This window comes from Mastacembelus armatus, chromosome 18 (genome assembly GCF_900324485.2).
Source record: "Mastacembelus armatus chromosome 18, fMasArm1.2, whole genome shotgun sequence".
Lineage (NCBI taxonomy): Eukaryota > Metazoa > Chordata > Actinopteri > Synbranchiformes > Mastacembelidae > Mastacembelus > Mastacembelus armatus.
Genome location: NC_046650.1, coordinates 8,545,999 through 8,557,050, shown reverse-complemented (window position 1 = coordinate 8,557,050; position 11,052 = coordinate 8,545,999). Strand labels below are relative to the sequence as shown.

The 11,052-nt window shown below is 41.7% G+C and overlaps 1 protein-coding gene across 2 annotated transcripts in view; it reads right to left on the bottom strand.

Moving 5' to 3' along the window:
* Positions 1 to 1,127: 1,127 nt before the first annotated feature.
* shroom4 (shroom family member 4) overlaps positions 1,128 to 11,052 on the bottom strand; it is a 52,229-nt gene continuing 42,304 nt past the window's right edge. Inside the window, exons 5-12 of one of the 2 annotated variants that reach the window (XM_026328997.2) lie at positions 8,635 to 8,696; positions 7,178 to 8,047; positions 6,375 to 7,040; positions 5,410 to 5,539; positions 5,191 to 5,292; positions 4,660 to 4,830; positions 4,267 to 4,409; positions 1,128 to 4,093 (exon numbers count right to left, since the gene is read on the bottom strand). In XM_026328997.2, the coding sequence (XP_026184782.1) occupies positions 3,919 to 4,093; positions 4,267 to 4,409; positions 4,660 to 4,830; positions 5,191 to 5,292; positions 5,410 to 5,539; positions 6,375 to 7,040; positions 7,178 to 8,047; positions 8,635 to 8,696 (2,319 nt within the window). In that variant the 3' untranslated portion in view covers positions 1,128 to 3,918. The remainder of the gene's footprint in view (positions 4,094 to 4,266; positions 4,410 to 4,659; positions 4,831 to 5,190; positions 5,293 to 5,409; positions 5,540 to 6,374; positions 7,041 to 7,177; positions 8,048 to 8,634; positions 8,697 to 11,052) is intronic. The other variant, XM_026329005.1, reaches the window with a different exon arrangement.

Genomic DNA, 11,052 nt, shown 5'->3' with positions numbered 1-11,052 from the left:
CACTGTTTCTTCTTTTAGTGATTGTGTTTCCCTTCAATTCCTTTCCCGACCTAATAATAAACTCATTCACTCATTATTTTCTTGGTACAGAAAGCCAAACATTTTCAAAGCCATAATTTTCATCTCATTTATACCTTCTTTCCCCTTTTAACCCACCTAGTTGATTTGTTTCTCCTCCTGTTTTCTGATGTGGATCATTTCTGTTCTCATTCATGTCGCCATGTTTTGGCTTCTGTTCCTCTCAGCCTCTTTTTCCAGCTCTTCTTACATTCCCATCAGTCCTGGTCTTCAATCTAGGTCACGCAGAAAAATGCACTCCCCCACTAACTCAAAAATGCAGCTTCTTTACTTCTACAACAGCTGTTTTCTTTATTATCCTCCACCGCCAACTCCATCTGTCGCTCTGAGGCCGAACATGACTGCCTAAAACACTGTTCTCTCCATCCAGTTTGAATAGCACCCCTCTTTAAAATAGATGTAGTCTTCACTGAATGTACCTCTCTGATGAAAGATCCAGATATGTTATCATCTAGAATAACAATATTTTTTTTAGCCCTGTTACTCCCATCATCCCTAGAGGGAGGATGGGAATTGAAATAATTTCTCACACACAAACAAAGCTTGTAACATGTTTGTGATACCAAAAACTGACAGTTTTTTGTTAAAGTAATAAATATAAAGTTCCCAACTTTTTCCCCATCATGAATTAATCAGTTTGCTTGCATTACATACAGTGGAAGCTCGTCCTTGCCAAGAAAATATAATAAAACATGAAAAAGTGGCAGCAGTAATAAAAAAAATTATTAATGGGAAGTAGAAATAGAGAGATGCTAAGTCAACATTTTACACAATGTTCATAACCGCTGCAGGGCTGCATGGCCTCTGTGGATTCAAAGCCATGATTTTCCTGCTGTGAGACAAGAAAAATAAAGTCAAAATCTCACTTACTAACAAAACATTAATAGTAAGTCAAAAATTGTATCGCATAACTTTATCATTTTGACTATAGATCAAACCTGAATTAAAAAACTCATTAAAAAAATGTATACAAAAATGTATAAATCTTTATTTAACCTTATGGTTATGGGAAGAGAAACTTATCTCACACTGTCAAATTATTTCTAAGCTCCACAGACACAAATATGTGACAATCTCCATCATAAGAGCCTTGAGCTGGATAAGTTTAGGAACCTTTGATTCTCTTTTGGTTTTTATTGAGGTTATGTATTTTACATGTGAGGTGTTGGTTCTCAACAAGTGATGTGATATTATTGACTGTACTTTATTTTGTAATCACTATCTTTTTCTATGTAAGGAATTTTGTCTTGACTTTGGTGAGCTTGTCGTTTCACAAATTCATTTCTATCACAAGCACTTCAAACTTTCAACATCCATTTGTTAATCTTTTTGTTAATTTGTTAATCTTTAGTCACTACACTGGCTGCTCAACACAACAATCATTAAACATCAGTCTGTTTAAATGATCCCTGCCTTTACAGCTCGACTGAACAGTTAAAGCCGCCCCCTACAGATAATCACCAGTGACACGAGCGCCAATTTCCCCTGACATAGTTTCTTCACCGCGACTGTGCAGTTTCTGCAGACGTGCTGAATCGCTCTGAGTACTCCAGATCATCATCATCCGTCAACCTCCGTTTCCCCTCAGCCATATTTACTTCACTGTCCCACCACATTCAAACAACCGCATCCTCCTGAAGGGAATGGATTTCAGTGCTGGACACTAGACGGCATAAATCACAACACGAGGCATGAAGCTAGTTTAAAATACTATTATTATTATTTATGGTACTTTTTTCTTCATATGAGTGTTTCTGCAGTTACAAAAAAAGCTTTTGTAATGCATTTTACCAAAAAAAAAAAAAAAAAAAATCAACAAAAAATTGTAATACTTCAAAATTACACAGGAAAACGTGAACAGAAGAAATATACTCTCTTGCTGGTCTGACAAGGAACTTTTCTCATAAAGTCAGTGAGATTTCAGTCAGTTTAGAAAATGGCTGTTATAATACAAGAATACACAAAATATGTACATAACAGAAAAAAAACATAAGCATATATGGTTTAGGGTTGTTTGGTAGTAAAACAGCAGGAACCCTGTGAGAACAAAGTAAGAAAAAGGACAAACCATAGTGTAAAACTAACTTTTGATAAACTTTAAGCTGGAGATTTGCTGCTTCTTACCAGAACAGTTAACCAGTTAAAGATAATGGCGTCTCTGTTTTCAGAGGTGCTGTAGTTTCACTTAACTTCAGCAAGTCCACCTTTCAGCAGCCAAAATATACACATTTCCTGTTCCAAATCCCTCCCATCTCTTCTCGAGCTGCAGTTTTTGTGCTTTTAAACGTGATTTACTCAGTCAGCCACTGCTGAACTCAAATGTCCTGTCCAAGGTTTCGGACAGACGGTTAAACCGCAGGAGATGTTGGCAAGATCACAAATCACGAGACGTAGAGGGAGGTAAGGGCAGAATGCAGATAGCAGTTATTTAAATGTACTAGTGGAGTGTGATGGCAGATAATTAACATGAATAACAATGTGCCCTTGTGCTCAGTGTCTGTGAGAAAGGTCAGTGTTTCACAGAGTGGGAAAAACACATATCTGGTTATCTACTGAATATATTTTTAGAAATATAAGATACAAAAAAAAAAAAAGTTTAATCGAGTTTTAAACCAATTCTGACATTTTCTGAAAAATATTTTTTAACATATTTGCTGAGTGACAGATGAAAAGATGGATCCCACTCTGTGTGTTAACTGTGAACAGCAATCCAGCAGCTGGTTAGCTCAGCTTAGCATCCACACCTTTTGAAAACTTCAGAAATTTGAACAAGCTCAGTGTCCAAAACTGCACTCTCTAAACTCTCCTCGGGATTCATTGCCATCAAAATATACAGTAAAAACTTTGACTCCTGGTCTTTTCGATTGTCTTTTACAACCGATTCCAGTCATCTCAAAAATCAAACTCACTATATACACGTCGTATACATTATAAAGACGAGTGTCTTCTGTACATAACAGTCATTAGGTGACAGTCACACGAGTTGGTGGAGTCTCAAACTCCAGAGTGAAACACATTACAGCCATAGACATTACAGTAATGAGGAATACAAAAGGATATGAAGTTATGTTTGATAATACAGTATATGCAGATGTCAGCACGAGAAACTTTAAGTTTTGTTAATAATGCTGCAAACCGCACTTCACAATATTGACTTTAGCCTTGTTAACACAAACACAGTTTCTTAGGGGGAAGCACCGAATAAAATCGCCCTCGCTTCTCTGAACCGGTAGAAAAAAAAAAACAACACAAAATAAGCAGCGTTTCAGTGACACATTCATCAAGCAAAAATGTCTTTGGCAACTTAGTGTTGATACTGTTACTGATACTGAAAAGCAGTGTAGTGTCACGAGTGTGAATTTACAGTACAGTAAAGTTTCAGGCACAAAATGTAAAGCAGGTTTAACATTTTTTCTTCCTTACTGTGATCTCCAAAGCCAATACTGCATGAGATTTTCAATTCTTTTTCAAATTGGTTTCTTATTGTGAAACCCCTTCTTCCTGTTTGAGTCTTGGATAAAATTTGAATGAAATTTCTCACAAACAAGGATTTCAGTCATTCCCTTTTGCTTCCGTCAACGTGGATAATTTGTTTCTAATCAATGAGGATGTTTTGCTCTTCACAACAGCTGAGAGGAAACTGCAGACACTTCCTTCTTAGTGTTTATTACATAGCAGTAATGCTAGAGTCCAGTCTTTTTTTCTTTTTGGACTTGTGCCTCTTTTGGTCTACATTATGAGTGAGCTGTTTCAGCTGTTGGTTTGGTGCTGGCACTTTGAGATCTACATCTTTGCTAATCTTCGTCTCTGTAGTGTTTTTTTTTTTTTTTCCTATTGTTGTTAAAAATGTCCATACCCCATTGACATTCCCATTCCCATTCCCATACCCAGCCCCAGCCCCAGCCCCAGCCCCAGACTCTCCCTCAGCCCCCTCAGCTGCTCCTCCCCCAGTCGGATCTTGTCCTCCAGCTGCCTCTGCTCCACCAACAGAGCGGCCTTCATTTTCACGAAGTGGCTACGGAGAGAAGAAAACGTCTTAATATAACTGCAGTGTGTGTCAGACAAGGAATAATGTGTGAAGTATTTGATTCTTGAATTGTAATCCTCTGCTGATGTATTGCTCACAATGTTACCCTATGACCTAAATCTACTGAGGGAAATATTACAGTGTGTTGTGCTGTGTTGTACCTGTAGTCCCTGTGCTGTTCGGGGGAGAAACAGCAGGCCAGCACCCGGCTGACAGCCTGCTCTCTGCGGTCAACGTGGTCCTTCAGGTCCTGAGCCTCGGACAGCTGCCTCATGAGCTGACGCTTCTTCTCCAGCAGGGGGAGCTAGAGGACAGAGATAAAGCAAGGCATGAGCTGAAATCTTTTCAAAAAGCCTCTTACTGTTATGATTCTTCTTCAGCACACTTTTTAATTATGTATTACAGCTTTTTTAAATCTCTTAACTTTAAATACTTTATTCCTGCCATCCTCCAGCATTAATATGACACTAAAATTCGCTACAGTTAACAACAATTTAGAACATTTACAGCCATTCCTGTATTTAAGATCAGATGATAACTCCTTTCCTCCTCACCCTCTCATGGTGGTCAGTCTCAGGGTCCAGTGCGTCCAGCGTGGCCTCCACCCTCAGCAGCCTCCCTGACAGCGACAGCATCAGGCTGACCACCTTGTCCAGATCGCCGATGAACATGCTGAACTTGTCCACCTCGTTGGGCTTACACACCGACACCACCATGCTCTCCACCTGAGGTGGACACAGACACAGAGCTACAGATGACTGAAGTTTGTAGAAGAGGGGTGGCTGCATTTATTTTATTTATCAAGCAAAATGTCCACCATCTGACTTTTTATAGAATAAATGATTTTTAAAAAACAATCAAGTTATTATAATATAACAGTTGTAAGTTCTACTTTTAATAAAAGTCTTTAATGAAAGTTAAACAATTTCTTATTTGTAGCCCTAAAGTACTCAAAAAGTAGCAAAGTAGCTTCAATTTCCTGCTTCACTTTCACTGTAGGCAGTTTTGAGAAGCACAATGTTGGCGCAAGTAAGAGTCAGGTGACAAAATGAACAGCTGAATGAGTAGATGAGGTGATTCCCCACCTCCTCTCCCAGCTGTGCGTTGGCTCTGATGTCCTCCTGCAGTCCCCTCTGAGCTTCTCTCAGCACTCCAAGCTTCTTGCGGAGGCTCTCCATCAGCTGTTTCTGCACAAAAGGAGGAAAACACATCTGTCAGAGTCACATCATCATTAGCGCTAAAAATACAGCAAACATGAGGCAACAGCACCGGTGAAGCATCAGGACAGATGTGGTCTGTGTTACCTTGTAAGTGAGCTCGTCGTCCTCGTCCTTCTCTCCGTTATCAGTGAAGTCCTTCATCTGCGACATGAGCTGAGCCTTGGCCGCCGACGTGCTGTAATAGGACGAACAGCTGGAACTTGCGCCAGATCGCCTGGAGGAGGCACAGAGAGGAGAGCTGATTTTATTTACACAGAGATAAGACGGAGGCAAAGCGATAAAACAGACACAGGCATAAAATACAGTGATTACAGAAGTACATAAATAAGAAATGCAATGATTTATCCGGGCAAGTGAGACAAAAGAAAAACACGGTGCATATGGAAAACATCAAAACTCAGAACAAGAAAATAAAACAGAAAAGTCAGTTGAGATGTCAATAAGAACTGCAGGAGACAAACTAACTGCAAACAGAAAAGATTTGTAAAATACCCAGGGATGTAAAATTCAGATCTAACTGAAAGCAGTTACACAAGGGAGAAGCTAAAGGTCAGAGGTGACAAAGATATTGACATCATCAGTGCACCTTACTCACATACTGTCAGTCTGCAGGACACAATAGTTGTGTTGTTAACATTAACTAACATTAGTTGTAACAAATTTATAACGTCCCACCCTTCTTCTCCACAAGGTTTCCATGTTCATATGGTGTTTTATGTTCATGTCTTTCTGGCCTGTGTGGCAACAATCACCCATCAGGCACCTGTCTTGCAAAGATGAAGTGTTTGTAAACTTATCAGAGGGGGAAAGAAGAATATTGGCTGCAGTAATGTTCTCTGCAGAGGTTGTGGGAAAGAGGGAATGAGCTTAGTGACAAGAACAGTTAGGTTTTGTACAAATCAAATGGTCTGTGTAATTAATGCACAACGCACAACACACACACACACACACACACACACACACACACACACACACACACACACACACGCGGTCACATTTCACCCTCAGATTTAAGCCCTGTAATTCCCTCCTGGCCTCTCTCTCGTTACCTGTCTAAGCTGTCGGTGTTTTGCTCCATGGTTTGGTAGGCTCCTCTCCAGCTCTCTGTACCCGACTCCCCTTCACTGCTCTGGGGGAAGAGCTCCTCCAGACTCAGCCCCTCTCTACTGCTCTCCCCGGCCTCCAGCTCCTCCTCCAGAGAGCTACTCTCTGCCCTCGTCCTGCCCGACGGCGAGGCCTCAGAATCCGGTACGTTGTCGATGTCCGTCTCCACCACCGTAACAGGAAGCGCAAAGCACGGGAGCTCACTGGTGATGGGTTCATTCACTGCTGGAAGCTCTTCTTCCTGGAAATCATCTATGTCAGTCTCTATAGGGACGTCCAGGTCAGTCTCCAGGCTTTGTGCAGGGCTCGGGCTGAGGGTTGTCTCAGATTCTGTTCCTGGTTCATGAACCTTCTGTTGCTCGACACTCTGGAAGCCTCTGTTCATACACACCCGTTGCTGTTCATAGCCGATGGCAAAGTAGGACTCAGGAGGTGAAACCCCATCACTGCCACCATTTTCCACGGCAGGACGAAGTGCTGTGTCACTATGAACTCTGGGAGATGGGGCTCTCTCCCACTCGGCTCCAGGTCTCACATGGTGCTGTTGTTTGTGATGTCTTACTGTTATCCTGTCCTGGTTGGGGCTGTAGCTCGTGTTTGTGTCAGATAATCTGCAGAGACACAAATAATCAAAATAACTTTGTAGAAGAAAATTTAAATCAGCAAGAAACTGTTAATCAGTTACTTCTTAAAGCTATTTTTCAATTTAAGTAATTTCCTCATCTGAGTATTTTTCTGCCTCTCTCACCTGCTCACACCAGTCTCTGCAGCTGGTGGTGGTGGTGGTGGAGGTAGAGTTGACAACACCTCCACCTTCTGCTGCTGTCCAACAATCATGCTTCTAGGGTTTCCTTCACTCTGTCTATGGGGCGGTTCCACGGGTCTGAAGGCCCTCCTGGAGAACATAGGACTAGGTGGAGCGACAGTAAATGGCCGTTCCTGTAACTGAGTCTGGTAAAATGGGTGGTGCTCCTGCACTTGAGGTGGATTCTGAGGGGCTGGGGCGTGGGCAAATGTGCGTTCCTGAGTTTGGTTGCAGCTGCAGCGAGGGCAACCCTCCAACACTTCATGTCTCTCTGGTGGAAGACTGAAGGACCGCTGCCTAGATGTTTCAGGTGGTGGGACGTATGAGGTGGAGTGAGTTGTATAGTGTCCTTCTGAGGCTTCAAAGGAGGGATGGGTGGTGTGCGAAGCCGCAGAAGAACAAGAGGTGGAGAACAGGGTGTGGTGAGAGGCGCGACGGTGGTGGAACTGTTCCCACTTTGGGGGTGGGGGTCTTGGAGGAGGCGGTGTCTTCTTCCTGTTTTGCCTGGCAGTGCTTGAGGCTTCTCCTCCCCTAACGCCACCCGATCCTTCCTCCACCTCACTCAGTGTCTGGCTGGTTGCCATGGAAATTGATGGCGACCAGCGGTGGCTGCTGTCGAAGCGGAGGTCATTTTCGGACATGGCTCGTCCTTGGAGAAAGAGAGGAGCCGGAGGGGGACCAAAAGCATATCCATTTCGATCACTGCTGCTGTCATCACCTCGTCTGGGGTCCCATCGACCCCGGCTGGTGTGGTGTTGGTACTCACTGATGCTTTCTGGTTGTCTGGATTCCCGTCTCCAGCTGGGGTAGTCTCTGTGATGTGGAGAAAGTGGAATGACAGAAGAAAAAATTATACTTCTTTATACAGACAAAGGATCACAGAAGTACCTAAAAACCTTTTTCGTTTCAGGTCAAAAATGCTCTATATTCTGCCCAAAATCATGCATTCATGATGTTAAAGGTAAAGCTGGGTGGCCAGGATTTTTGTAGGGTAATCTCAATCCACTTCTATAAATCCACTTTAAGAAACAAACGCACTCAAAGTGGGTGATTTAGAGTAAATGCTTCCCTTTTGCATTCCAGTTTCACCCAACTGTTTCTGGCCCAGGTCAAACATGAGTAGAGGCCCATTCACAACCCATGCATGTCCCAAACACCCCCTACACACTAACACACAGGAATCAGCATTCAACCGCATATCATTATGGTCACATTATAAGCATAAATGATTGCTCTGCACACTTAGGGCTCATTATAATCAAATCACAGCTGAGCATGACTGAATGGGATTTCTGCCCACCAGGGCACAAGAAGTCAGGTCAGTAGATGAAGTATCAGATGTTTACATGAAGGTATGTGTCTGTGTTTGCACTCTGTGGTTACTAAAGGAAGTGGCTCACCTCTCAGTCAGGCTGTACTTCCTGTTGACCTTAGCTGTGTCCTGTTGCCGGGCAGGATACGTCTGTAGAAGAGATTTAAAACTGGTTAATTACACCTAGGGAATGAAGGAAGGCTTCAATCTGGTGCAAAGCGTTGCTCAGCACACTTCCCTGCTGATGGGAAGTCGGTGCGTTACTCCACCCTGCAATATACTTTGGTGATAAGGCTGATGGCGTGGTGGGTTTTTCTGCAGAGTTTTTTCAGGAGGAGTTCAGGCAAACTAGCCCTTTATCTGGCAGCCTTGTTTCCAGAGCCATATACCGTTTGTGTAACTGTTCAGATAAAGCTGTTTCTTGTTTCTTCTCATTTGTCTAACAAATAATAGGTTTTACTCATTATGGCTACAGCACAGGATATGTCTGTACAATGCATTTGGCCTGGGTTATTACCCCACAAGTGGAATTCTGAACAAACTCAATGCACTCTCATTGCTGCAGTTAGTACAAGCACACAGAGGTGGGGATAGGCTGCACATAGAGTGTGTCAATTACACACAGACACAGACACACACAGACACAGACACAGACACACACACACACACACAGACGCACACAGATTCCTATGCAGAGATATTTTTTGCCCGTCTGTAATGCAAATCCGAATGTCCAGTTGGTGTTTTTGTTGGAAAGGTGGGATGTGAGTTTAATATGTTTGGCTGTCACTTGCTGTCAACAGAGCATAAAATCCATTAAACAGTAACAACTGATAACTTTGTGATAAACGACTGTGGTCCACAAGTAACCGGATTCAAATCTGCACTGAAATTCCTTGTCTCTTGGCCTTAAGTAATGTAATACTTCTTTGGGGCCCAAATGGTGAATAGCTACAATTAGAACGTCTATTAGGTCAAATATCAGATTATATTTTTTGGCAGAGAGCAGCGACTTTATGAGTCTTTCTTTTTTCGGTTAAAAGAATTGAAAACTGAAATATTTTTGAGTTCTTCAGTGTTAACCTGAGTGCCTCTATACTGTTTAATGATATCCATTGACTATGATGAACATTTTTTGTTATTACCTGTCCTTTTGTAGCTCAACAATAATAGATAATGATTCAGCAATAATAAAATGCTTTTTCACATTCCTTGCATAACAGCTGAAAGGTTTAGACCAGAATTTCTAATTCAACATATTGAAAACTACCAAAATAACTGAAACCAACCCACATTCTGAACAAGAAAACATACACTGTGAATTTAATATACTAATGTTCATTATGAAAGTGTTTTATTTTAAGTAAGATTATATAGGTAATGTTTTCTGCCCTGACCAGGATAAAATTAATATCCATGTGGAAAAGTACATATTGCAATATGGAGATATAATGTTCATGTAATGAGGTGGGAAGTAAAAAAAAAAATAAACAGCCTAATCTAATAGTCTAATTTTGCCAAAAACAATGCAACTGAGCTATTTCTTAACATTTCTGAAAACACAGCTAGGCTTCTCGAATAAGAGCCCATTGAGTGATAGACCTCTAGCAATAATTAAATGTGCAGCCAGTTACATTTGATCCTTCCTGTGTCCAAAACACACACACGCTGGAAAATGAAAGCCTAAACTCCCCATTCCACTTGAAAGGGGATCATGCATGTGTGTCTGTTTTGTAGACGTTCACCTTAATATGTGTGTCTCCTTTGCATGTTAATCTGTGTCCCTCGGTATTAGGTCTTATCACACCGTTGTAATCAATCCAGCACATCTGTTACTGTTAAACATACTGGACGTTGACTGCAGCAGACATGAAATAAGAATTCAACGCACGGTGTTATCGCTGTGGCATCAAAGTAACAACCTTTCATTTGAAACGGAGAAATATGGAGAAGTTGGGGTTCAAGGCTCCCCTGAAGCCTCGACACAGCAATACACAATAAATACACAAAATCGACAAAATAGTGTCAAGCTTAAAACAAATTATGTACTGAACTGAAGATGCCTTTGCTTAAAAAACAAATGTGAGTTTAGTTTGCTCAGTGTTAAATGACAATAGGATGAAGTTTACAGGAGTTTCATAAGTTCAAACATTTGGGTTTCACCCCCTGGCAAGTAACTTGAATCACTTTGTGGTAAAGATGAAACTCAACACTGCTATTATCACTGACACAAGTGTCTGCCGAAGTTGCCCAATCCCCCTCAGCTCCATGAACTATTTCCATGACCTTCAGACTTTGACCACATGCAGGATGCAAGGTTCAACTTCAAACCAACTGTTGAACCACAGAGCACTTGGACAGAGTGGCCACTTAGTTCTAATATCCAAGTGTGGCTGCTCGACCCCTTTCTGGTGTGGGCTTAAAAAAACAAGACAGTTGGTCATTTCAGTTCAGTGCAAAAGCACAGTCTGATTTCAGCAAACTGCAAAGTTTATCCTTCACAGTG